The sequence below is a fragment of the Dendrobates tinctorius genome, unplaced genomic scaffold (genome assembly GCF_039654945.1).
Source record: "Dendrobates tinctorius isolate UK_male_01 unplaced genomic scaffold, ASM3965494v1 ptg000095l, whole genome shotgun sequence".
NCBI lineage: Eukaryota > Metazoa > Chordata > Amphibia > Anura > Dendrobatidae > Dendrobates > Dendrobates tinctorius.
The window spans coordinates 12,148,181-12,173,847 of NW_027361763.1; the positions used below are offsets into that span (position 1 = coordinate 12,148,181).

The 25,667-nt window shown below is 47.1% G+C and overlaps 1 protein-coding gene across 2 annotated transcripts in view; it reads left to right on the forward strand.

The window, feature by feature from the left end:
- The window catches only part of PTPRA (protein tyrosine phosphatase receptor type A), a 147,235-nt gene that overhangs the window by 83,831 nt on the left and 37,737 nt on the right, over positions 1 to 25,667 (forward strand). For both annotated transcript variants that reach the window (XM_073586738.1, XM_073586739.1), the window contains 6 exons: positions 1,262 to 1,340; positions 2,421 to 2,810; positions 3,348 to 3,371; positions 16,342 to 16,426; positions 19,552 to 19,625; positions 21,999 to 22,135. In XM_073586738.1, the coding sequence (XP_073442839.1) occupies positions 1,268 to 1,340; positions 2,421 to 2,810; positions 3,348 to 3,371; positions 16,342 to 16,426; positions 19,552 to 19,625; positions 21,999 to 22,135 (783 nt within the window). In that variant the 5' untranslated portion in view covers positions 1,262 to 1,267. The remainder of the gene's footprint in view (positions 1 to 1,261; positions 1,341 to 2,420; positions 2,811 to 3,347; positions 3,372 to 16,341; positions 16,427 to 19,551; positions 19,626 to 21,998; positions 22,136 to 25,667) is intronic.

Sequence of the window (25,667 nt, forward strand, 5' to 3'; positions counted from 1 at the left end):
TTTTACTGTTGTCCCAGAGATGTTTGGAGACTCCCTGGTTGCCTATAATGCCCCGTTGTTCTGTTAGGCTAGTTTCACATTTGCGCTTTTTAGCGCAGCGACAGCCTGCGCACGGCCGCCGCTAAGCCCCGTCCCCCGCCCGCTCCTTCCGGTCATCGCCGCCTTCTAGCGTACATGGGCGCTTGCGATCTGCGCACCCTATCTTTAGCATAGGGTGCGCAGATCGTGTGCTAGCAGGATTTTGCCGTGCGCTGCGCACTTTTGAAGGTGCGCCGAACGCAGCACGTTGCATTTCAGCGCGCGCGGCGCACCTTCAAAAGTGCGCGGCGCACGACAAAATCCTGCTAGCGCACGATCTGCGCACCCTATGCTAAAGATAGGGTGCGCAGATCGCAAGCGCCCATGTACGCTAGAAGGCGGCGATGACCAGAAGGGGCGGGCAGGGAGTCGGCAGGGGGCGGGGCTTAGCGGCGGCCATGCGCAGGCCGTTGCTGCGCTATAAAGCGCAAATGTGAAACTAGCCTTAGTAAGCGAATGGTCACACTGGTGTCGTGTATGTTGTACCCACTGCATGGAGAGGGGTCATTAAGTTTCTTCTGATCGTGTATTGTTTCATTATGATGCTCTCAGTCCAAAAACACACTCATCAGAGTCCACTGCCCATAAAGTAAGAAACCCAAAGACATACGCCTCAGTGCTCATTGCCCGGGAAGTAGGAGGTCCAAAGACACACACCTCAGTGCCCACAGGCCTAAACACTCACTCCTAAGTGCCCACTGCCAGCTAGGTAGGAGGCCCAAATGCATTCTCCTCGGTGCCCAATGCCCATGAAGTAGCAGTCCCAAAGGTAAATTCCTCAGTGCTCACTGCCTGGGAAGTAGGCGGCCCTAAGACCCACTCCTCAGTACCAAAAGACCCACTCCTCAGTGCCCATAGGTCCAAAGACACACACCTCAGTTATCTTTCCTCGGGAAGTAGGAGACCCAAAGACCCATGCCTCAGTGCCCACTCCATAGGAAGTAGGAGGGCCAAAGAGCCATGCCTCAGTGCCCACTCCATGGGAAGTAGGAGGGCCAAAGACCCATGCCTCAGTGCCCACTGTCCGCCAAGTCGGAGGCCCAAGTATGTGCGCTGGTGCCTGTTGCTCAGTGCTATCTTCAACTTCACTGCTCACATGAATAAGACCCTTTTTCTTGTCTGAGCTCAGCACTCGTCTATAGTATCTCATCCACATGATGTAACTTTTGCCTCTTTGTTTCAGAAAATCATGGATTCCTGGCACGCTTTCTTCCTGCTGACGTGCTCCATCACGTGTGCTGTGGCTGAGAACGTCACCCTTGGTGAGTGGATATCAGCCGTCTGTTTCTACTTTTTATCCTGTCCGATTAAAGCCAAAACCTCAAAGCAACCAAACTCCAGAAATGTGCAATCACCAAAGAAAGTGGCGCGAGATTGACCGCGCTTTGCTTTTCCGTAGCGATTTCTTATCGCCAAAAGTCAATATTTTTACTATGAAACTATCAGCAAGCAACTGCTGGTGGAACTGTGAGCCCCACATCCCTACTTATAGCCTTGGGTCCATAATGGTTCCCTATTACAGGGGCTTATGGGTCTAAAAAGCTGAATAGGTCATCAGCTAAGTATGGTCCTTGTAGAATAAATAATAGTCGTCTTGCTGACGGTTTCCACTACACTTATGTCTGTAAAGGCAAACAAACATTTGTGTTGAAGATAAAGCAGAATAGTTATTGGCTGAGATCTGTTGCCTCCGTTCTGCAGGGTGGTCTAGTCTTTGACTGTACGGGCAGATATTACAGGGTTAATTGCTGCATCTGCTCCCTTTATATCAGGACTTGGGGCTACAGGTGTACCACGCAGCGAATGATTCATCTTACGTGACCCAAGATTTGCAGCCCGGAGGCGACAGGCGCAGCGGAATATTTCATTGACACTTATGTGGCGCTGTAAAAAATATATACAGTTGTGAATCGGGATTTAAAGGGGCAGTCATGTAGTCACGGTGGTGCACTCATCGGCCTATGGGGAGCAAGTCGCGCTCCTGTTGCCTTCTTCAGGTTCTCGATTCTGCGCTGGTTTCTTTTTCTATTTTAGCTTTAAAATTTGTTTGAGAAAAACCTCAGCAAAGTAAAAATGTAAAATTCTGTCTCCCTACCACCACCACTAGAGGGCGCTCACTTCATACCGTGTTCTCATTGACTCCAATGTATAGTCCCTGTGCAGTGTGCTACCTCTAGTGGTGACTTACCGGTACATCGAATCTTATCATTTCATTCTTTTGAGATTTGGATCTCTTAAAGGGACTGTGAAATAAGTGAGTTGTCGATCTCCAGATAATTTAAGGGGGCATTTTTTTGTATTTTTTTAAAAAAAATTTTCCTCCTCCTATTTTTTTTCCTAAGCTACCCAAAGTGCAGATGTTGTGAACGCCACGTCTGGTCCAACGGCACAGATCCCCCGGGTGCTGTCGAGCACTGGCAGCGGTGCCAATCCAGACAGTACAGATCCTAAGCAGGACTCTGCTGTCGCTACAACCACTGCCGCAGTCATCCTCGCACCTACCTCCAATGTCACCCACAACCCTCCCATCATCATCCCCACCAGCAATGACACAGACTCCGGGAATTACACACTGTTGGAGAACATCACTGCTCGTGCCACCACCGTCAGCTCCGTCAGCAGGAAAAGCACTCCGGCCATCCCCTTCCATGATGAGAAAACAACCGTGGACAGCGTCCCAGAACAGAGTCCGACCTGGAGAATTCCAACCGATGAAAGCTTCACGACCACAGGTAACGGCCGCAACGTAGACTGATGATTATGAATCTGTGGCCTGAAACGTGTTAGTGGAAATGTCCTCATTTTGGTATTTAAAGGGGCACTCCAGTCTCTGGTGAGTTTATTGTCTAACAAGTGTCGTGTCCCCCCCCAACAATCAGATGTAATCTGGGGAATAAGCAGGGTGGAAATGTTCAGTTCTGCACAGCGCCACCACAGGTAAAGTGGAGTATTACACAGCAGATATTCATATCAGTGGCCATCTGTGTAGTATAGGACAGGGCACGCTCTTTCTAACCACTTCTAATAGTCGACTCCGACCATTCATCCAGAATTTCATAATGGGGGGGAGGGTACAGGGACATGACTTTTTCAAACGTTCATAAAAAGCTTTAAAAACTTGTTAGTACCTTATAATAATGATATATGCTGTATGACATGGTTATCTAGCAGAGGTGGCGATGTCAGAGCTGCTTTTACAGTTCTGCTTGCTTCAGAGCTGAATCTCGCATTCCTTGATTTTCATTCTTGCATCTCTCTCTCATCTTTAGGTGCCCCAGAGGAAGAAGGTCAAGGTAAGCCCTAACTTCCTACCAAAAGAGAAAGCTCCACCTGCAAAGTGAGGTTGAGGAATTGCATAAATGGCAATTCCCAAGTACATGTAGTTTGCACTAGTAACCAATCACCCAGTCATTCCTTTGTTCTTACCCGACACAAAGCTCCAAACAGGAACGGATATACAGCTCTGGCAAAAATTAAGAGACCGCTGCAAAATGTTCAGTTTGTCTGATTTTTCTCTTTATATTTTGGAGTAAAATGTAAATTGCTCTTTTATTCTATAAACTACTGACCACATGTCTCCGAATTTCCAAGCACTAAATTTAGTATTTATTTTCAGAAAATGAAAAATGGTCAAAAGAACAAAAAATACGGTGCTTGCAGACCTCAAATAATGCTAAGAAAACAAGTTCATAATCATTTAGAAACAACAATACTAATGTTTTACCTCAGGAAGAGTTCAGAAATCAATATTTAGTGGAATAACCATGATTGTTAATCCCAGCTTTCATGCGTCATGGCATGATTTCCATCAGTCTCTCACACGGCTTTTGGGTGACCTTATGCCACTCTTGGTACAAACATGTAAGCAGTTCTTTATTATTATTATTATTATTATTATTATTATTATTATGCATTTATATAGCGTCATTTATTCCATGGCGCTTTACATGTGAAAAGGGGAAATATAGACAAGTATAATAAACATGTGTAAGACAAGGGACCCACAAGTACATAAGGAGATGGGACCCTGCCCGTGAGGGCTCACAGTCTACAGGGATGGGTGAGGAGAGGGTGAAGCAGGTCGTGCGGTGGTTCAGTAGACCGAGGATCATTGCAGGCTGTAGGCTTGTCGGAACAGGTGGGTCTTCAGGTTCTTCTTTAAGGTTTCCGTTGATGGTGAGAGTCTGATGTGTTGCGGCAGAGAGTTCCAGAGTATGGGGGAAGCACGGGAGAAGTCTTGTATGCGGTTGTGGGAAAGAGAGATAAGGGGGGAGTAAAGAAGGAGATCTTGAGATGATCGAAGGTTGCATGTAGGTAGGTACCTAGAGACCATGTCACAGATGTATGGAGGAGGCAGGTTGTGGATGGCTTTGTATGTCATGGTTAGGGTTTTGAATTGTAGCATCTGGGCAATAGGAAGCCAGTGAAGGGCCTGGCATAGGGGGGAGGCTGGGGAATAGTGGGGAGACAGGTGGGTTAGTCAGGCAGCAGAGTGTAGGATGGACTGGAGTGGTGCCAGAGTGCTAGAGGGGAGGCCAGAGAGTAGGAGGTTGCAGTAGTCGAGGCGGGAGATAAGAGCGTGCACTTGTGTTTTTGTGGTTTCGTGGTTGAGGAATGAGCGGATCCGGGAAATATTTTTGAGTTTGAGGCGGCAGGAGGAGGCGAGGGCTTGGATATGTGGTTTGAAAGAGAGCGCAGAGTCGAAGATCGCCCTAAGGCACCGAGCGTGCAGGACTGGGGAAAGAGAGCAGCCGTTGACATTGATGGATAGGTCTGGTAGAGTGAGGGGGGGAAAGATGATGAATTCTGTTTTGTCCATGTTCAGTTTGAGAAAGCGAGCAGAGAAGAAGGCTGAGATAGCAGACAGACATTGTGGGATTTCAGTCAGTAAGGAGGCGAGGTCGGGTCCAGATAGGTAGATCTGCGTGTCATCGGCATAGAGGTGATACTGCAAACCGTAGGATTCTATGAGCTGTCCCAAGCCGAAGGTGTAGATGGAGAATAGTAGGGGTCCTAGGACAGAGCCTTGAGGAACACCAACAGACAGGGGGCAAGGTGAGGAGGTGGTGTGTGAGAGGGAGACACTAAATGTTCAGTCTGTTAGGTATGATGAGATCCAGGATAGGGCCAGGTCTGTGATGCCAAGACATGAGTCTGTAGTAGGAGGGAATGGTCTACGGCAGGGGTCCCCAACCACCGGTCCGCGGCCCAGCACCGGGCCGTTGCAGTGCCCTTGCCGGACCGCGGACACAAGGGGAGCCGGCGGCGGTGCAGCAGCTGATACTCACCTAGCGGTCCCTGTCGGCGCGGCGGCTTCATCCAGCGCTGAGCGGTCAAGTGTACCGCTCATTTAAGGTCATGAATATGGACGCCACTCATCTCCCATAGGCATGGCGTCCATATTCATAGACATCAATGAGCGGTAGCATGTGACCGCTCCGCACAGGAGCTGAAGCGCCGCGAGATGCAGGGAGGGTAGTTCAGCGACGGGAAGGAAGTTCAGCGATGTGAGGGTAAGTATGATGGGGGAGGATCGGGGAGCCGAGAGGAGCCATATACAGTGCCTACAAGTAGTATTCAACCCCCTGCAGATTTAGCAGGTTTGATAAGATGCAAATAAGTTAGAGCCTTCAAACTTCACACAAGAGCAGGATTTATTAACAGATGCATAAATCTTACAAACCAAAAAGTTATGTTGCTCAGTTAAATTTTAATAAATTTTTAACATACAAGTGTGGGTCAATTATTATTCAACCCCTAGGTTTAATATTTTGTGGAATAACCCTTGTTTGCAATTACAGCTAATAATCGTCTTTTATAAGACCTGATCAGGCCGGCACAGGTCTCTGGAGTTATCTTGGCCCACTCCTCCATGCAGATCTTCTCCAAGTTATCTAGGTTCTTTGGGTGTCTCATGTGGACTTTAATCTTGAGCTCCTTCCACAAGTTTTCAATTGGGTTAAGGTCAGGAGACTGACTAGGCCACTCCAACACCTTGATTTTTTGCCTCTTGAACCAGGCCTTGGTTTTCTTGGCTGTGTGCTTTGGGTCGTTGTCTTGTTGGAAGATGAAATGACGACCCATCTTAAGATCCTTGATGGAGGAGCGGAGGTTCTTGGCCAAAATCTCCAGGTAGGCCGTGCTATCCATCTTCCCATGGATGCGGACCAGATGGCCAGGCCCCTTGGCTGAGAAACAGCCCCGCAGCATGATGCTGCCACCACCATGCTTGACTGTAGGGATGGTATTCTTGGGGTCGTATGCAGTGCCATCCAGTCTCCAAACGTCACGTGTGTGGTTGGCACCAAAGATCTCGATCTTGGTCTCATCAGACCAGAGAACCTTGAACCAGTCTGTCTCAGAGTCCTCCAAGTGATCATGAGCAAACTGTAGACGAGCCTTGACATGACGCTTTGAAAGTAAAGGTACCTTACGGGCTCGTCTGGAACGGAGACCATTGCGGTGGAGTACGTTACTTATGGTATTGACTGAAACCAATGTCCCCACTGCCATGAGATCTTCCCGGAGCTCCTTTCTTGTTGTCCTTGGGTTAGCCTTGACTCTTCGGACAAGCCTGGCCTTGGCACGGGAGGAAACTTTCAAAGGCTGTCCAGGCCGTGGAAGGCTAACAGTAGTTCCATAAGCCTTCCACTTCCGGATGATGCTCCCAACAGTGGAGACAGGTAGGCCCAACTCCTTGGAAAGGGTTTTGTACCCCTTGCCAGCCTTGTGACCCTCCACGATCTTGTCTCTGATGGCCTTGGAATGCTCCTTTGTCTTTCCCATGTTGACCATGTATGAGTGCTGTTCACAAGTTTGGGGAGGGTCTTAAATAGTCAGAAAAGGCTGGAAAAAGAGATAATTAATCCAAACATGTGAAGCTCATTGTTCTTTGTGCCTGAAATACTTCTTAATACTTTAGGGGAACCAAACAGAATTCTGGTGGTTTGAGGGGTTGAATAATAAATGACCCTCTGAATAAACTTTTCACAATTTTTAAAAAAAAATTAAACAAAGAAATAACATTCTTTTTTGCTGCAGTGCATTTCACACTTCCAGGCTGATCTACAGTCCAAATGTCACAATGCCAAGTTAATTCCGAATGTGTAAACCTGCTAAATCTGCAGGGGGTTGAATACTACTTGTAGGCACTGTATACAAGGAAGGGAGAGTGGGAGCGGAGCCATAACTACATGGGAGGGAGAGTGGGAGCGGAGCCATAACTACATGGGAGGGAGAGTGGGAGCGGAGCCACAACTACATGGGAGGGAGAGTGGGAGCGGAGCCATAAATACAAGGGAAGGAGAGTGGGAGCGCAGCCATAAATACAAGGGAGGGAGAGTGGAAGCAGAACCATATATACAAGGGAGGGAGAGTGGGAGCGGAGCCATATATACAAGGGAGGGAGAGTGGGAGCGGAGCCATGCATACAGGATGGGACAGGGGAGCCATGCATGCAGGATGGGAGGGTGGGAGCAGAGCCATGTATACTGGATGGGAGGGTGGGAGCGGAGCCATGTATACAGGATGGGACAGGGGAGCCATGTATACAGGATGGGAGAGTGGGAGCGGAGCCATGTATACAAGGATGGGACAGGGGAGCCATGCATGCAACAGGGGGAGCCACACAGAGCTGGACAGGACGGGGGGGGAACCACACATACATTTTCTGATGATTAGAAAATAATCAGCATGTACAGAACTCCAGTACAATTTTTCTTAAGTGCTCAATGCTCCATTTCCTTGTAGGTTCCAATCATCATTAGCAGTGACGGTCACCTGTAGAAGTAACCCAGTGTTCCCACTGAAACAGAGAAACAAGCCAGGTACTCCCACTCATTCAAATCCTATGGTGAGTTGAGTCACATTATAAATGTTATAATTAAATGATAAGTATGCACTGCTAAACTACAACCCCGTCCATAGCCCCATCCCCTTATGACCAAAGTCCCGCCCTTGCCACACCTCCATCCCCGCCCTGCCGGGCCATGGAAGAATGGTCTTGCTTGAAGCCGGTCCCTGGTGCAAAAAAGGTTGGGGACCACTGGTCTGCGGTGTCGAAGGCAGAGGACAGGTCCAGGAGAAGGAGGACAGAGTAGTGTTGCTTGCTCTTGGCGGTTAGTAGGTCTTTAGTTAGGGCAGTTTCAGTTGAGTGATGCGGTCGGAAGCCATATTGTAACCGGTCAAAGAGGGAACAGGAGGAGAGGAGGGAGGACAGTTCAAGATATACATGCTGTTCCAGTAGTTTTGAGGCGTAAGGGAGAAGAGATATCAGGCGATAGTTAGACACAGAGGATGGGTCAAGGGAGGGCTTTTTGAGAATGGGTGTGATTGAGGCATGTTTGAAGTATGAGGGAAAGACACCATTTGTAAGTGAAAGGTTGAAGAGGTGTGTTAGAGATGGGATGAAGACTGTGGCAAAGTTAGGGATGAGGTGAGACGGGAGTGGGTCGAGGGAACAAGTGGGTGAGGTGTGATCTTGACAGAAGGGTGGAGAGCTGATCTTCTGTCATGGTGGAGAAGCTGACTTTTGCTGAACAGGGCTGAGCGACTAAGAGGGGCATTGGGGGCTGCGGGCCAAAGTTTTGTCTGATCATGTCGATCTTCTGCTTAAAGAAAGAGGCAAAGTCTTCAGCAGAAATGAGAGGAGGGGGAGGAGGTGCTGGGGGATGGAGTAGAGAATTGAAAGTGTTGAAGAGCTGTTTAGGTTTGTGAGACAGGGAGGATGTGAGAGATGTGAAGTAAGTTTGTTTAGCAGCAGAGAGCGTGGACTTAAAGCTGGCAAGGGACTGCTTGTATACGCTGAAGTGCTCAGTAGAATGGGTTCTCTTCCATCTCCGCTCAGCGGCCCTGGAAACCCGTCTCAGTTCTTTGGTCAGGCTTGTGAGCCAGGGCTGTCTGTTGATCGTTCAAGTTTTGCTCTGCGTGAGGGGGGCAGCCGAATCAAGTGTTGCTGTTATTGTGGTGTTATAAAAAGTGGCAGCAGCATCTGTGTCATGAAGGGAAGCTATGTCTGTAAGAGGGAGAAGGGATTCAGAGAATGATTGTAAATTGAGGTGTTTGAGATTGCTGCAAGGGTGAGCGAGTTTATGGAGCGGGGTTGCGCAGTAGGAGAGGGAAGAGAATGTCAGTAGGTTGTGGTGAGACAGGGGGAGGGGTGAGTTATTGAGAATTGTGAGGGAACAGACAGGTGAAGATAAGGTCCAGCTTGTGACCATCTTTGTGAGTGGCCGCAGAGGACCATTGAGTGAGGCCGAGGGAAGCCGTGAGCGATAGTTTAGAGGCAGCCGGGGTGGAAGTGTCAATGGGGATGTTTAAGTCGCCCATGATGATGGTGGGGATGTCAGCAGAAAGGAAATGGAGTAGCCAGGTGGTGAAGTGGTCGAGAAAGGTGGAGATGGCTAGTTCTGGGGGGCGGTAGATGACAGCCAGTTGGAGGGGGAATAGATGCGGACGGAGTGCACCTCGAACGAGGGAAGAGTAGCGGAGGGTGGCAGAGTAATTGGGGTAAAGGAGCAGGTGTCAGACAGGAGCAAGCCAACTCCTCCACCACGTTTGTTGCTGGGATGAGGGGTGTGAGAGAGATGGAATCCACCATAGGAGAGCGCAGCTGGAGAGGCTGTGTCAGAGGGGGTGAGTCAGGTTTCAGTGTTGGCGAGGAAGGAGAGTTTGTTGGTGATAAAGAGGTCATGGATAAATGATAGCCAGTTGCAGACAGAACGTGCGTTCTATAGGGCTCCAGGTAAGGGGGTTGAGGGAGTGGGGGCTGGATGAATGGGTATGAGGTTATCATGGTTGCGAAGACGTGTAGAGGATCGTGGCAGGATGGTTTTAGCGGCCAGTGTCAGGCAGCTGCTGCAAAGGCAAATTAAAATAATGGGATGCATTAAAAGAGGCATAGATGCTCATGAGGAGAACATAATTTTACCTCTATATAAGTCACTAGTGCGACCACACTTAGAATACTGTGTACAGTTCTGGTCTCCAGTGTATAAGATAGACATAACTGAACTGGAGCGGGTGCAGAGAAGAGCGACCAAGGTTATTAGGGAACTAGGGGGTCTGCAATACCAAGACAGGTTATTACACTTGGGGTTATTTAGTTTGGAGAATCGAAGGCTTAGGGATGATCTTATAACAATGTATAAATATATGCGGGGACAATACCAAGACCTTTCTAATGATCTTTTTACTCTTAGACCTGTGACGGGGACAAGGGGGCATCCTCTACGTCTGGAGGAAAGAAGGTTTAAGCATACTCACAGACGCGGATTCTTTACTGTAAGAGCAGTGAGACTATGGAACTCTCTGCCATATGATGTTGTAATGAGTGATTCCCTACTAAAATTTAAGAAGGGACTGGATGCCTTTCTTGAAAAGTATAATATTACAGGGAATATACACTAGTTTCCATAATATTGCGTTGATCCAGGGAGCAAGTCTGATTGCCGTATGTGGAGTCAGGAAGGAATTTTTTTCCCCAATGTGAAGCTCACTTGTTGCCACATGGGTATTTTTTGCCTTCCTCTGGATCAACAACTTAGGGCAAGTTAGGATAGGATATGGGTTGAACTAGATGGACTTAAAGTCTCCCTTCAACCTTAATAACTATGTTACTATGAGGTGTTGAGGAGGGCCAGGATTTGGGGATACGTCGCCAGCAATAAGGAGTAGTAGACGGAGCATTAGAAGGTGGGAGCAGGATAGGACATGATGTGGCCATGTGTGTCTGGAGAAAAAGGATTGTACGTGGAGGAACAGTTGTGACGAAGAGGTGATGGAGGGGGAAATGACAAGTTCCTTACTGGGTGGAGGGATTGCAGGAGTTAGGGAGAAATAGAGTAGTATGGAGGTGATAGTAAAAAGAAGGCGGAACATTGTTGTGGTGTTAGTCAGTTACCTTACAGTCAATTCCAGTCCAATTCTAGTCTAATTCAGAGTATTGTACTTAGAAATCTCTACTGTTCTTCTTTGTTTGATGGCTCGTGACCATCCATCTTCCTCTTGATCACATTCCAGAGGCTTTCAATGGGGTTCAAGTCTGGAGATTGGGCTGGCTATGACAGGGATTTGATGTGGTGGTCTTTCATCCATACATTGATTGACCTAGCTCTGTGGCATGGCGCATTGTCCTGCTGGAAAAACCAGTCCTCAGAGTTGGAGAACATTGCCTGAGCAGAAGGATTCAGCTGTTTTTCCAGGATAACCTTGTATGCGGCTTGATTCATACGTCCTTCGTAAGATTAACCTGCCCAATTCCAGCCTTGCTGAAGCATCCCCAGATCATCACTGATCCTCCACCAAATTTCACAGTGGGTGCAAGACACTGTGGCTTGTACACCTCCCCAGGTCTCCGTCTAACCATTAGACGACCAGGTGTTGGGCAAAGCTGAAAATTGGACTCATCAGAGATTACCTTACTCCAGTCCTCTATGGTCCAATCCTTATGGTCTTTGGCAAACTTCAGCCTGGCTCTCCTTTGCTTCTCATTGATGAAAGGCTTTTTATAGCTTTACATAACTTGAGCCCTGTCTCTAGGAGCCTGTTATGAACTGTTCTTGCCATGCACTTCACCCCAGCTGCCATTTGCCATTCCTTTTGTAGGTCACTTGATGTCATCCTGCGGTTGCTGAGTGACTAATAAGATGACGGTCATCCCGGTCAGTGGAGGGTCGTTTTAACCCTCTGTCGGTCTGTAGCTTTGTTGTCCCTAATGTCTGCTGCTTGATCTTGTTGTAATGGACTGCTTAGAAACTTTAAGGAAGGAGGCAGCATGACGCTCAAAGTATCCCTCTGTAGTAAAGACAGAATTGAGTGCTTCTTTTCGTCACTCAAGACCTTTTCAACTCCTTTGGCATGGTTAAGTTATTTTTTCATTCCTATTACTTTTGGGATATTACTAGCACTTGTTTTGCCATCCAGCTTGTCCTATTGCGAGAGGATTGTGAACACCGCAGCAGGGTTTTTTATACTTTCTTTTGTTAAATAAGATTTGGTTCAGGTGATCACCTAATCAGATGCACAAGTAGAATGAGGTGTACTCTGGTAGGAATTCAACCGACACTGGGATGGAATGGCTGTCAGACATGGAGAGAAGCTGATTTCTATAAAACTCTGCAGTGGTCTCTTAATTTTTAAATAATTAAAATTTGCGCTTAATAATGAACCCCTTTAGCTTGTAGTGACCTAAAAAATACACACAAATGAATTGGATTGCTCCGAGTTAGGTAGTTATTACCTTAAGATGTAATCTGAGCAAACGTCTGGACTCCAGGGAACCAGTAAAGAGCGCTGTGTCTCTTGATGTGAAGTCAGATTGAATGATGTTTGCCAGATAAATGTGGGTTAATACCACGGCTCTTCAGGAGTGCTGTCCCGGCCGGTGACACACTCCACGCTCCCCTCTTCCAACAGCGTGCAGTGTGCACGATGTGAAGCTGTGGCGTGAGATGAGCCAACAGGACCTTCGTGATGTCACCGGTCACGTGATAGATTACAGGGAGCGCAGTGGACCAATTCCTCTCCGACTAGTTTAGGAAAAAACATGGTTTCCTTCATCAGGGATGGTCCAATGGAGGAATTGGTCACCTTTAAATATTTTCTGGTACAAGTGTTAATTGAATCCAAAGAATTCAACCTCACAGTTTAACCCCTTAGGTGCAAGACTGTCCATATTAAAAAATCCACTGACTCTCCATGCGGGACATTTGCTTAATATAGTCGCCTTTTCTCCAACTTTTGCGCACCACTTGGAGACCTGTGATCGTTGTTCCCATAGGGGATCCCCCATGACATTCGCAATAGTGTTTAGACAAGGGATGTTCTAGGAATTTTTTCTTTATATTCCTAAGGTGCTCATTCACCCTTACTCGTAATGGACGCTTTGTGCGTCCTATATATAGTTTATCACAGGGGCTTCTTAATGAACAGATAACCCCTGCTGTTACACGTAATGAAATCCCGGATTTTAAATATTTCATTTCCGTTGGATATGATAAACTGTTTTTATGTTTTTAATGTTTTACAAATCCTGCAACCGCGGCGTGGGTAATAGCCGGGTCTCTGACCAAAGGGACCAGATTGGGGTACTTTTCTTGGATTGGCTATAGGTACTGTTGGTGCCACTAGATTCCCAAAATTTCTTGCCTTTCCATAAATGAATTTTGGCTCCATTGGTAATAGATCCCCTATGGTCTTATCTTCCCGTAAAATCCCCCAGTATGTTTTTACAATTTTTCTCAGAATATGAGTATTTCCACTGTACTGGGTTATGATTGATAAATCATCATTCATATCATATTGTGAGTCACGGGTATGTTTATCTTGGAGTAAGTTATCCCTAGGAATATTATTTATTTTTTCTCTTTCATCCAGAAGGAAATCCTCTCTATGTCCTTTCCCCTTAAATTTATCCATTAGTGTATTTGTTTCATCTAGAAAATCTTGTTTTTGTGAACAATTTTTATGTGCTCGTATAAATTGACTCTTTGGGACATAGATGAGCCAAGAAGGTAAATGACAACTGTTCAGCGAAATATAGTTATTAGAGTCAGTCGGTTTATGATATGTTTGAGTGTGGATAGTTCCATTTTCTATAAAAATATTAAGATCTAAAAAATGTATTGACACCCTACTCGTCACTGCATTAAAATTTAAAAAATATTAATTTTTTATTTATGTCCGTTAAAAACTGTGTCAATGTATCTGGACCCCCTGACCAAATAAAAAAGGACATCGTCGATGAAGCAACCACAGAGGACCAGGTTCTCACACAGCACTCCACCGAGGTAGATGGCTTCAGATTCCCATCCACCCACATAGAGATTTGCATAGCTGGGCGCGAACCTGGTCCCCATAGCTGTGCCCCACCGCTGGGAGTAGTAGTTCGTCCCATAATAAAAATAATTGAGTTAAAATAAAGTCAATACATTCAATAATGAAGGAAATTTGTTGCTCTGGCCATAAATCTGATTCAGTTAAAACAATGTTTTGTTGCTTGACATCCTTTATCGTGTTGGATCACAGTGTATAAAGAAGAAATATCCAGTGTGCCTAAAATATAATGATCCTGCCACTGAATATCCCTTAAAATATTTAAAACATGTGAACTGTCTTTTAAATGGGAGGCAAGTGTAGATACTACTTTTTGTAAATGGCAGTCCACGTACTTACACATATTAGCAGTAAGGCACTGGATTCCCGAGATAATTGGTCTTCCCGGGGGGGTTAATAAGATCTTTGTGGACTTTTGGCAAGTAATAAAAAAAATGCTATCCTTGGATGTGGAGTGTGGATGAATTCAAATTCTCGTTTATTTAAAATACCTGAATCATAGCCTTTCTTAATAAGCGTTTTCATCTCATGTTTATAGGTATCCGAAGGATCCTTAGTTAATTTTTCGTATGTTTGCCTGTCACTCAAAAGTCTTAGCGCCCCGTCACACATTGCAACTCACCAGTGATCCCGACAACGATATCAATGTGTCAGGATCGCTGGTGAGTCGTTACATGATCGCTGGTGAGCTGTCAGACAGACAGCTTCACCAGCGACGCCGAGCGCGCGGCGGCGCTGTGTACTTAGTTACCAGCGCGCTGATGCAGGGAGCTGGTAACTAAGGTACACATCGGGTTTCTAAGGGGCGTGCGTCACTTAGAAACCCTGCGTTTACCTTAGTTACCAGCGCGCTGATCGCTGGTCCCTCGCCTGTCACACGCAGCGATGCGTGCTGGCCAGCGGGAGACCAGCGATCAAAAAATGTCCTGGTCATTCCAGGACGATCAGCGATACCGGCAGGGGGGCCGGTCGCTGATAAGTGTCACACACAGCGATCTCGCTGGTGAGTCGCTATGTGTGACGGGGACTTTAGACATTCTTTCTCATAGTCCACAGTGTCTAAAATAACGACCCCCCCCCTCCCTCATCAACTGGACGAATGATAATGTTTTTGTTGTCCTGGAGTTTTCTAATAGCTTTACGGTCATTAAAATTTAAATTAAATCTAAAATTATTGCACTTTCGGTCACTGGTTTTCCCGGCCGGGACTCCACTCCTGAAGAGCCGTTTTATTAACTCACGACTTCACATAAAGACACACAGCGCTCTTTACTGGTCCTCTGGAGTCCAGACGTTCGCTCAGATTACATCTTAAGGTAATAACTACCTAACTCGGAGCAATCCAATTCATTTGTATTTTATAGGTCACTACAAGCTAAAGGGGTTCATTATTAAGCGCAGATTTTAATATGTATTTATATTTTATTGATCACATTGGTGGTGTGTGTTCCTAATTTGCAGCAAGTGTTCCTCTCTCTTTTCTACAGTTACTAGCGCCACCTACAGTCTATACTAGTCTCTTAATTTTTGCCAGAGCTGTAAATTAAGGACCTGCCTTTTTCCATCTGCCACAAGAGGGGGCTAATGAGCAATGTATTAACGGGAACCTGTCGGCAGGATTGTGCTCAGTAACCTACAGACAGTGTCAGGTCGGCGCTGTTATACTGATTTACAATGATACCTTGTGATGAAATCCGTCTTGTGGTTGTTGTGTAATCTTTATTTTCAGTTTTGTGTTAATCATCTGCTCGTGCCCCGAGGCGGCCTATAGGGGGGAATCTTCATGTGGTGCTCTGATTAGGTATTCATGCTGAGGGCTTCTGACTGGTCACTGATCCCTCACTGACCTGCTCCCTAGTTTACATAATGAAATCGCCGGTGTAATGTTCCATTTTTTTAATGGTATATATTCATTATATATATATATATATATATATATATATATATATATATATATATATATATATATATATATATATATATATATATATATATATAATTATATTATTATTCATTATATAAACTAGGGGGCCACATGGAGATCCCCACAGGCCACCCCGGAGCACGAGCAGATCATTAACTCAAAACTGAAAATAAAGATTACACAACAACCACAAGACAGATTTCATGACCAGGTATCAGTGTAATCAGTATAACAGCGCCGACATGATGCTGTCTGTAGGTTACTGGGCACAATCCTGCTGACAGGTTCCCTTTATTACATTGCTCATTAGCCCCCTCTAGTGGCAGATGGAGTAAGGCAGGTCTTTAACTTAAAGCACAATCCTGTTGACAGGTTCCTTTTAAGACCATACGTTGTAAGCTCGCTCTAGTGGTGGCTATAATAACTGAGCAGAATCATTACTTCTCCTCATGTGTGATAAGTGATATTTCGTCCATGTTGTGTGAGCTTTTCTTGTTTTGTTTTAGATGAGACCTCCATTATAGCTGTTATGGTGGCCCTGTCCTCTCTCCTCATCATCGTTTTCATCATTATAGTGCTGTACATGCTGCGGTAAGTGTTGGTGACTTCTATGATCTTCTGTGGAACTGATGTCCTCCAATATGTATGTTGATTTATACAACCACAACTAGGGGGAGCTCAGTACATACAGATTATACAGCCACCACTAGGGAGAGCTCACTACATACAGATTAGGCTGGTTTCACATTCGCGCTTTTTAAGCGCACGCACGGCCGGGGGTAGCTCCGCCCCCGAGCCGGCTCTCTGCCCGGCGTGCCCGCCCCTTCCTTGTAGCGCCGCCTCCTAGCGCACAGCGGCGCCTGCGATCGGCGCACCCTATCTTTAGCATAGGGTGCGCAGTTCGTGCGCAGGCCGTGCGCTAGTTGCGCTTTGACCTGCGCTGCGCACTTTTGACGGTGCGCCGTGCGCGCCAAAATCCGAAAAGTTTGATTTTGGCGCGCACGGCGCACCGTCAAAAGTGCGCAGCGCAGGTCAAAGCGCAACTAGCGCACGGCCTGCGCACGATCTGCGCACCCTATGCTAAAGATAGGGTGCGCCGATCGCAGGCGCCGCTGTGCGTTTGGAGGCGGCGCTACAAGGAAGGGGCGGGCACGCCGGGCAGAGAGCCGGCTCGGGGGCGGAGCTACCCCCGGCCGTGCGTGCGCTTAAAAAGCGCGAATGTGAAACCAGCCTTATACAGTCACCACTAGGGGGAGCTCACTACATACAGATTATACAGCCACCACTAGGGAGAGCTCACTACATACAGATTATACAGCCGCCACTAGAGTGAGCTCACTACATACAGATTATGCAGTCACCACTAGAGGGAGCTCAGTACATACAGATTATACAGTCACCACTAGAGGGAGCTCACTACATACAGATTATACAGCCACCACTAGGGAGAGCTCACTACATACAGATTTATACATTGAACACTAGAGGGAGCTCACTACATATAGATTATACAGTCACCTCTAGAGGGAGCTCACTACATATAGATTATACAGTCACCACTAGAGGGAGCTCACTACATACAGATTATACAGTCACCACTAGAGGGAGCTCACTACATACAGATTATACAACCACAACTAGGGGGAGCTCACTAAATAATGATTACACAGCCACCACTAGGGGGAGCTCACCACAAACCACCATTAATTTTCTCCAGCTCCTGTTGGATTCCTTGGGCGCTGTACAATCCCTGTACTGAGCTCCCTATAGTGTTGTCTGCAGGAATAACCATTGTCTGTGTGTCAGGAAGCAGCTCAGTGCTGGGCCCTTTTACCGTGGCCCCATAGCAGTCTGGGGGTATTTCTGGCCCATAATGAAGAGTGATAAGACGGCAAAGCTTAAATTAGATGAAAATTAATGTACAGTAAGCGGCATGAAGATGATTGGCTTTACAGGAGACTGCTCCTCATGACTTTGTAGATGTCCTCTACTTTCACAAAGGATCGGATTATTATTTCTTTCTCCCTGTTGATTGGCTGTGGAGTCGCGTGCCGTCGTCCATTCTCTGGGGTCCGACTCCCTGAATATTTATCTAATCCTCCAACTAATTACATTTCCTTCTCATCAGTCGGAGCTGCGGATGCTCAGGAGCTTTACTGCCTGTAACTCGTGTACCAGCAACCGATCCTGCACTGTCGTCAGAATAATGGTTAAAGCGATAAAGCTGTGGCTTGTTCTAATGCCGTCTGTTGTGCAAACATGAATACCGATCAGTCACTACACCTCCAGTGATCACAACAAGGTGCACTGTCTGCATGAGCTGATGTCATAGTCCAAGAAGCCCAAACTTCAGAAACCTTGTAATACTGATCCTGAGTTACATCCTGTATTATACCCCAGAGCTGCACTCACTATTCTGCTGGTGAAGTCACTGTGTACATACATTACATTACTGATCCTGAGTTACATCCTGTATTATACTCCAGAGCTGCACTCACTATTCTGCTGGTGCAGTCACTGTGTACATACATTACATTACTGATCCTGAGTTACATCCTGTATTATACTCCAGAGCTGCACTCACTATTCTGCTGGTGCAGTCACTGTGTACATACATTACATTACTGATCCTGAGTTACATCCTGTATTATACTCCAGAGCTGCACTCACTATTCTGCTGGTGCAGTCACTGTGCACATACATTACATGACTGATCCTGAGTTACATCCTGTATTATACCCCAGAGCTGCACTCACTATTCTGCTGGTGCAGTCGCTGTGTACATACATTACATGACTGATCCTGAGTTACATCCTGTATTATACCCCAGAGCTGCACTCACTATTCTTCTGGTGCAGTCACTGTGTACATACATTACATTACTGATCCTGAGTTACATCCTGTATTATACTTCAGAGCTGCACTCACTATTCTGCTAGTGCAGTCACTGTGTACATACATTACTGATCCTGAGTTACATCCTGTATTATACTCCAGAGCTGCACTCACTATTCTGCTGGTGCAGTCACTGTGTACATACATTACATTACTGATCCTGAGTTATATCCTGTATTATACTCCAGAGCTGCACTCACTATTCTGCTGGTGCAGTCACTGTGTACATACATTACATTACTGATCCTGAGATATATCCTGTATTATACTCCAGAGCTGCACTCACTATTCTGCTGGTGCAGTCACTGTGTACATACATTACATTACTGATCCTGAGTTACATCCTGTATTATACCCCAGAGCTGCACTCACTATTTTGCTGGTGCAGTCACTGTGTACATACATTACATTACTGATCCTGAGTTACATCCTGTATTATTCCCCAGAGCTGCACTCACTATTTTGCTGGTGCAGTCACTGTGTACATACATTACATTACTGATCCTGAGTTACATCCTGTATTATACCCCAGAGCTGCACTCACTATTCTGCTGGTGCAGTCACTGTGTACATACATTACATTACTGATCCTGAGTTACATCCTGTATTATACTCCAGAGCTGCACTCACTATTCTGCTGGTGCAGTCACTATTTACATACATTACATTACTGATCCTGAGTTACATCCTATGTTATATGTATTAAATACAGTAGTATGCCCTGACACCTGGTGGCCAGTCGGTTGTATTGCATACAGTTCAGAATTTCACTACAGATCTTTGGCACAAATGGTTATTAGCGTTTATTTTATTTTTTTTAGGTTCAAGAAATACAAACAAGCAGGGAGTCACTCCAATTCCTTCCGGCTCTCAAATGGCCGAGCTGATGACATGGGTACGTGGTGGGTTTTTTTCCATTGTAGTTTCTGTTTTGGTTTGAAGATTCACATTGGACGCACTCAGTGTTGCAGGTCCTTGGTTTGTCGGGTGCTCTCGGTTGTGGAGGTCCTTGGTCTGCTGCTTGCTTTCTGTGCTAGAGCTATTTGGTGCTCTCCGTTCTTGAAGTCTTTGGGACGCCACTCTCGGTGCTGCAGGTCTTTGTGTCTCCGGTTGCTCTCTGTTCTGGAGGTCTTTTGGACACCGGGTGCTTTCGCTTCTGGAAGTCTTTGGAATGTTGGGTGCTCTCTGTGCTGCAGGTCTTTGGTACGCTGCGTGCTCTCTGTTCTGGAGGTTTTTGGGATGCCAGGTGCTTTCGGTGCTGCAGATCTTTGGGATGCTGGGTGCTCTTGGTTCTGGAGTTGTTTGTGATGCTGGGTGCTCTCAGTGCTGCAGTTCTATGGGGTACTATCGGGTGCTCTCTGTTCCGGAGGTTTTTGGGACACCGGAGGCTCTTGATGCTGCAGGTCTTTGGGACGCTGGGGGCTCTCGCTGCAGGTCTTTGGGATACCGGTTGATCTCGGTTCTGGAGTTCTTTGGGATCTCCAGGTGATCTCTGTTCTGGAGGTCTTTAGGAAGCCGGGTGCTCTCGATGCTGCAGGTCTTTGGGATGCCGGTTGCCCTTGGTTTTGGAGATCTTTGGGACGCCGAGTGCTCTTGGTGCTGCAGGTCTATGGGACGTTTGGTGCTTTCTGTTCTGGAGGTCTTTAGATTGCTGGGTGCTCTCAGATCTATAGATCTTTGGGATGCTGGGTGCTCTCTGTTCTGGAGGTCTTTGGGGCGTCGGGTGCTCTCTGTTCTGGAGGTCTGTGGGGCGCAAGGTGCTCTCAGTGCCTCTGGTCTTTGGGATGCTGGATGTTCTCGGTTCTGATGGTCTTTGGGACGCTGAGTGCTGTCGGTGCTGTGGATCTTTGGGATGCCAGGTGCTGTCGGTTCTGGAGGTCTTTGGGACGCGCCGAATGCTCTTTGTTCTGGACGTCTTTGGGACACTGGGTGCGATCGGTTCTGGAGGTCTTTGGAATGCTGGGTGCTCTTGGTTCTGGAGGCCTTTGGGATGCCGGGTGCTCTCGGTGCTGCAGGTCTTTGGGATGCCAGGTGCTCTCGGTTCTGAGGATCTTTGGGACTCCGGTGGCTCTGGGTGTTTCAGGTCTTTGGAACGCTGAGTGCTCTCGGTGCTGCAGTTCTTTGCAATGCCGGGTGCTCTCTGTTCTCGAGGTGTTTGGGACGCTGGTTGCTCTCTGTGCTGCAGGTCTTTGGGACTTTGGGTGCGCTCTGTGGTACAAGTCTTTGGGACGCCGGGTGCTCTCGGTTCTGGAGGTCTTTGGGACGCCAGGTGCTCTCTGTTCTGGAGGTCTTTGGGATGCCGGGTGCTCTCTGTTCTGGAGGTCTTTTGGATTCCGGGTGCTCTCTCTTCTGGAGGTCTTTGGGATGCCGGGTGCTCTCTGTTATGGAGGTCTTTGGGACGCCAGGTGCTCTCTGTTCTGGAGGTCTTTGGGATGCTAGGTGCTCTCTGTTCTGGAGGTCTTTGGGATGCTAGGTGCTCTCTGTTCTGGAGGTCTTTGGGACGCCAGGTGCTCTCTGTTCTGGAGGTCTTTGGGACGCCAGGTGCTCTCTGTTCTGGAGGTCTTTGGGACGCCGGGTGCTCTCTGTTCTGGAGGTCTTTGGGACGCCGGGTGCTCTCTGTTCTGGAGGTCTTTGGGACGCCGGGTGCTCTCTGTTCTGGAGGTCTTTGGGACGCCGGGTGCTCTCTGTTCTGGAGGTCTTTGGGACGCCGGGTGCTCTCTGTTCTGGAGGTCTTTGGGACGCCGGGTGCTCTCTGTTCTGGAGGTCTTTGGGACGCCGGGTGCTCTCTGTTCTGGAGGCCTTTGGGACGCCGGGTGCTCTCTGTTCTGGAGGTCTTTGGGACGCCGGGTGCTGTCGATTCTGGAGGTCTTTGGGACGCTGGGTGCTCTCTGTTCTGGAGGTCTTTGGGATCCCGGGTGCTCTCTGTTCTGGAGGTCTTTGGGACGCTGGGTGCTCTCTGTTCTGGAGGTCTTTGGGATCCCGGGTGCTCTCTGTTCTGGAGGTCTTTGGGACGCTGGGTGCTCTCTGTTCTGGAGGTCTTTGGGATCCCGGGTGCTCTCTGTTCTGGAGGTCATTGGGACGCTGGGTGCTCTCTGTTCTGGAGGTCTTTGGGATCCCGGGTGCTCTCTGTTCTGGAGGTCTTTGGGATCCCGGGTGCTCTCTGTTCTGGCGGTCTTTGGGACGCTGGGTGCTCTCGGTGCTGCAGTTATTTGGGACACTGGGTGTTTGTGGATTTTGTGTGTAATGTGAATATTTGATTTTCTCCCAGAACCTCAGAGCATGCCGCTATTAGCGAGATCTCCCAGCACCAACCGCAAATACCCGCCACTACCGGTGGAGAAGCTGGAGGAGGAGATAAACCGCAGAATGGCCGACGACAACAAGCTCTTCCGGGAAGAGTTCAATGTGAGTGTGGGAAGGGTTTATTATTAATATTTTCATCATCTTCACCCCTCCTTCCGGTTTTCTTCCTCCCGCACAGGTGGGTGTACGGAGACGCAGGAGGCCTCGGAGCCTCATGGTTAAACCCCTTGGACACATGCCAAGACGTCAATGAAAAATCAAAATGACAAAACTCCCCTATGGCAGGGGTGGGCAATTAATTTTCCCGAGGGGCTACATGAGACCATAACTGTAGTGGAGACCAAACCAATGGGCCTAAATGAATTCTGCTCAATATTATTAACATATTATTTATATTCATATATCACTTAATTTTGAGCAAAATTATGTTTTCTGACACCCCCCTATATACTGGAAGAGCCCCCATTAACTCCTATATATAATGAGCCCCAACATAGCCCCCTATATACAGTATGAGCCCCCACATATCCCCCTATATACAGTTTGAGCTCCCACATAGACTCCATATATAAACTGTGAGCCCTCACATAGCCTTTGTATATAATGTATGAGCACCACATAGCCTCATATATACAGTATTAGCCTCCTATATATAGAATGTGCCCCAGAGAGCCTCCTGTATACAGTGTGAGCCCCCACATAGCCTCCTATATACAGTATGAGCCCCCACATAGACTCCATATATAAACTGTGAGCCCTCACATAGCCTTTGTATATAATGTATGAGCACCACATAGCCTCATATGTACAGTATTAGCCTCCTATATATAGAATGTGCCCCGGAGAGCCTCCTGTATACAGTGTGAGCCCCCACATAGCCTCCTATATACAGTATGAGCCCCCACATAGACTCCATATATAAACTGTGAGCCCTCACATAGCCTTTGTATATAATGTATGAGCACCACATAGCCTCATATATACAGTATTAGCCTCCTATATATAGAATGTGCCCCGGAGAGCCTCCTGTATACAGTGTGAGCCCCCACATAGCCTCCTATATACAGTATGAGCCCCCACATAGACTCCATATATAAACTGTGAGCCCTCACATAGCCTTTGTATATAATGTATGAGCACCACATAGCCTCATATATACAGTATTAGCCTCCTATATATAGAATGTGCCCCGGAGAGCCTCCTGTATACAGTGTGAGCCCCCACATAGCCTCCTATATACAGTATGAGCCCCCACATAGACTCCATATATAAACCGTGAGCCCTCACATAGCCTTTGTATATAATGTATGAGCACCACATAGCCTCATATATACAGTATTAGCCTCCTATATATAGAATGTGCCCCGGAGAGCCTCCTGTATACAGTGTGGGCCCCCACATAGCCTCCTATATACAGTATGAGCCCCCACATAGACTCCATATATAAACTGTGAGCCCTCACATAGCCTTTGTATATAATGTTTCAGCACCACATAGCCTTATATATACAGTATTAGCCTCCTATATATAGAATGTGCCCCGGAGAGCCTCCTGTATACAGTGTGAGCCCCCACATAGCCCCCTATATACAGTATGAGCCCCCACATAGACTCCATATATAAACTGTGAGCCCTCACATAGCCTTTGTATATAATGTATGAGCACCACATAGCCTCATATATACAGTATTAGCCTCCTATATATAGAATGTGCCCCGGAGAGCCTCCTGTATACAGTGTGAGCCCCCACATAGCCTCCTATATACAGTATGAGCCCCCACATAGCCCCCTATACAGTATGAGCCCCCACATAGACTCCATATATAAACTGTGAGCCCTCACATAGCCTTTGTATATAATGTTTGAGCACCACATAGCCTCATATATACAGTATTAGCCTCCTATATATAGAATGTGCCCCGGAGAGCCCCCTGTATACAGTGTGAGCCCCCACATAGCCCCCTATATACAGTATGAGCCCCCACATAGACTCCATATATAAACTGTGAGTCCTCACATAGCCTTTGTATATAATGTATGAGCACCACATAGCCTCATATATACAGTATTAGTCTCCTATATATAGAATGTGCCCCGGAGAGCCTCCTGTATACAGTGTGAGCCCCCACATAGCCTCCTATATACAGTATGAGCCCCCACATAGCCCCCTATATACAGTATGAGCCCCCACATAGACTCCATATATAAACTGTGAGCCCTCACGTGGCCTTTGTATATAATGTATGAGCGCCACTGTCCTCATATATACAGTATTAGCGTCCAATACATAGAATGTGCCCCGGAGAGCCTACATATATACAGTGTGAGCCCCCACTTAGCCTCCTGTACACAGTATGAGCCCCCACATGTATACAGCGCGCGTCCCACATAACCTTTTATATACTTACTAGATGGTGGCCTGATTCTATCGCATCGGGTATTCTAGAGTCTCTGTTAAAATAAAAAATAGCGATATACTCACCTTCCGACGGTCCCCGGACTCTTTCTCTCCTCTCACCACGTTCCCGGCATCTTCCGGCCCCAGTAATGCTTTGCGTGAAACACCGCTGATAACGTCGTGCTCACGTGAGAGTGACGTCATCTCCGGCCCTTCTCGCTAAGCATTACTGGGACCGGAAGAGCGTGGTGAGAGGTGGGACAGAGTCCGGGGGCCGTCGGGAGGTGAGTATATCACTATTTTTTATTTGAACAGAGACTCTAGAATACCCGATGCTATAGAATCGGGCCACATCGAGTGTATAATACTCCTGTTAAACCCGGAGCTGCTGTCACTGTTCTGCTGTTACCGAATGTATTGTACTCCAGTTACAGCCAGAGCTGCAGTCACTGTTCTGCTGTTATCTAATGTATTGTACTCCAGTTACAGCCAGAGCTGCAGTCACTGTTCTGCTTTTACCTAATGTATTATACTCCTGAATATGTACAGGACTGTGCCTGTGTAGTGAGCGATGCAGCAGTGATGCCTTTAACGGCTGTAATGTGCCTGTACAATAAGCAATGCGGCCGTGTTGCCGGGACGCCTAAGCAAGTGTCGCTGATTGGTCGCGGCAGTTAGGCCGCGACCAATCAGCGAGGCGGGATTTCCATGACAGACAGACAGACAGACAAACAGAATTAGACAATTATATAGTAGATAAATATCTCCCCCACACAAATAAAACCGACATCACCTACTCGCCTTGCTCCCGTTCCCCCGGCGCTCTGCTCCTGTCTCCTGTGCATGGAGTCTCAGCAGCAGCGCGATGACATGATGTCGCCGTTTCTGCTGTCTGACTCGCTTAGTGGTAGAAGATAGAGCCGGCGGCCATCAATGTATTCACTACTGTCTGCATCCTGAGGACGCATGCAGGGGCCGGCATGGCGTCATCCGCAGGCCACCTTTTAAGCCCTTCAGTGTTCTCGCTCCGCAGGCCGCCGTTTGCCCAGGTCAGCTCTATGGCATTACATGAAAACTTAAAATATAATAAACAATATAAAAAACTGTAAATCCCATTATTTTTGTGTACACAAGTCCATGAAATAATATATCAATTTCTGTAAAGAAAAAAAAAAAAAGGGATGTTATTTTATGGATTTATTTTTCTTTTATACTATTATTGTGCAATAAAACGCTA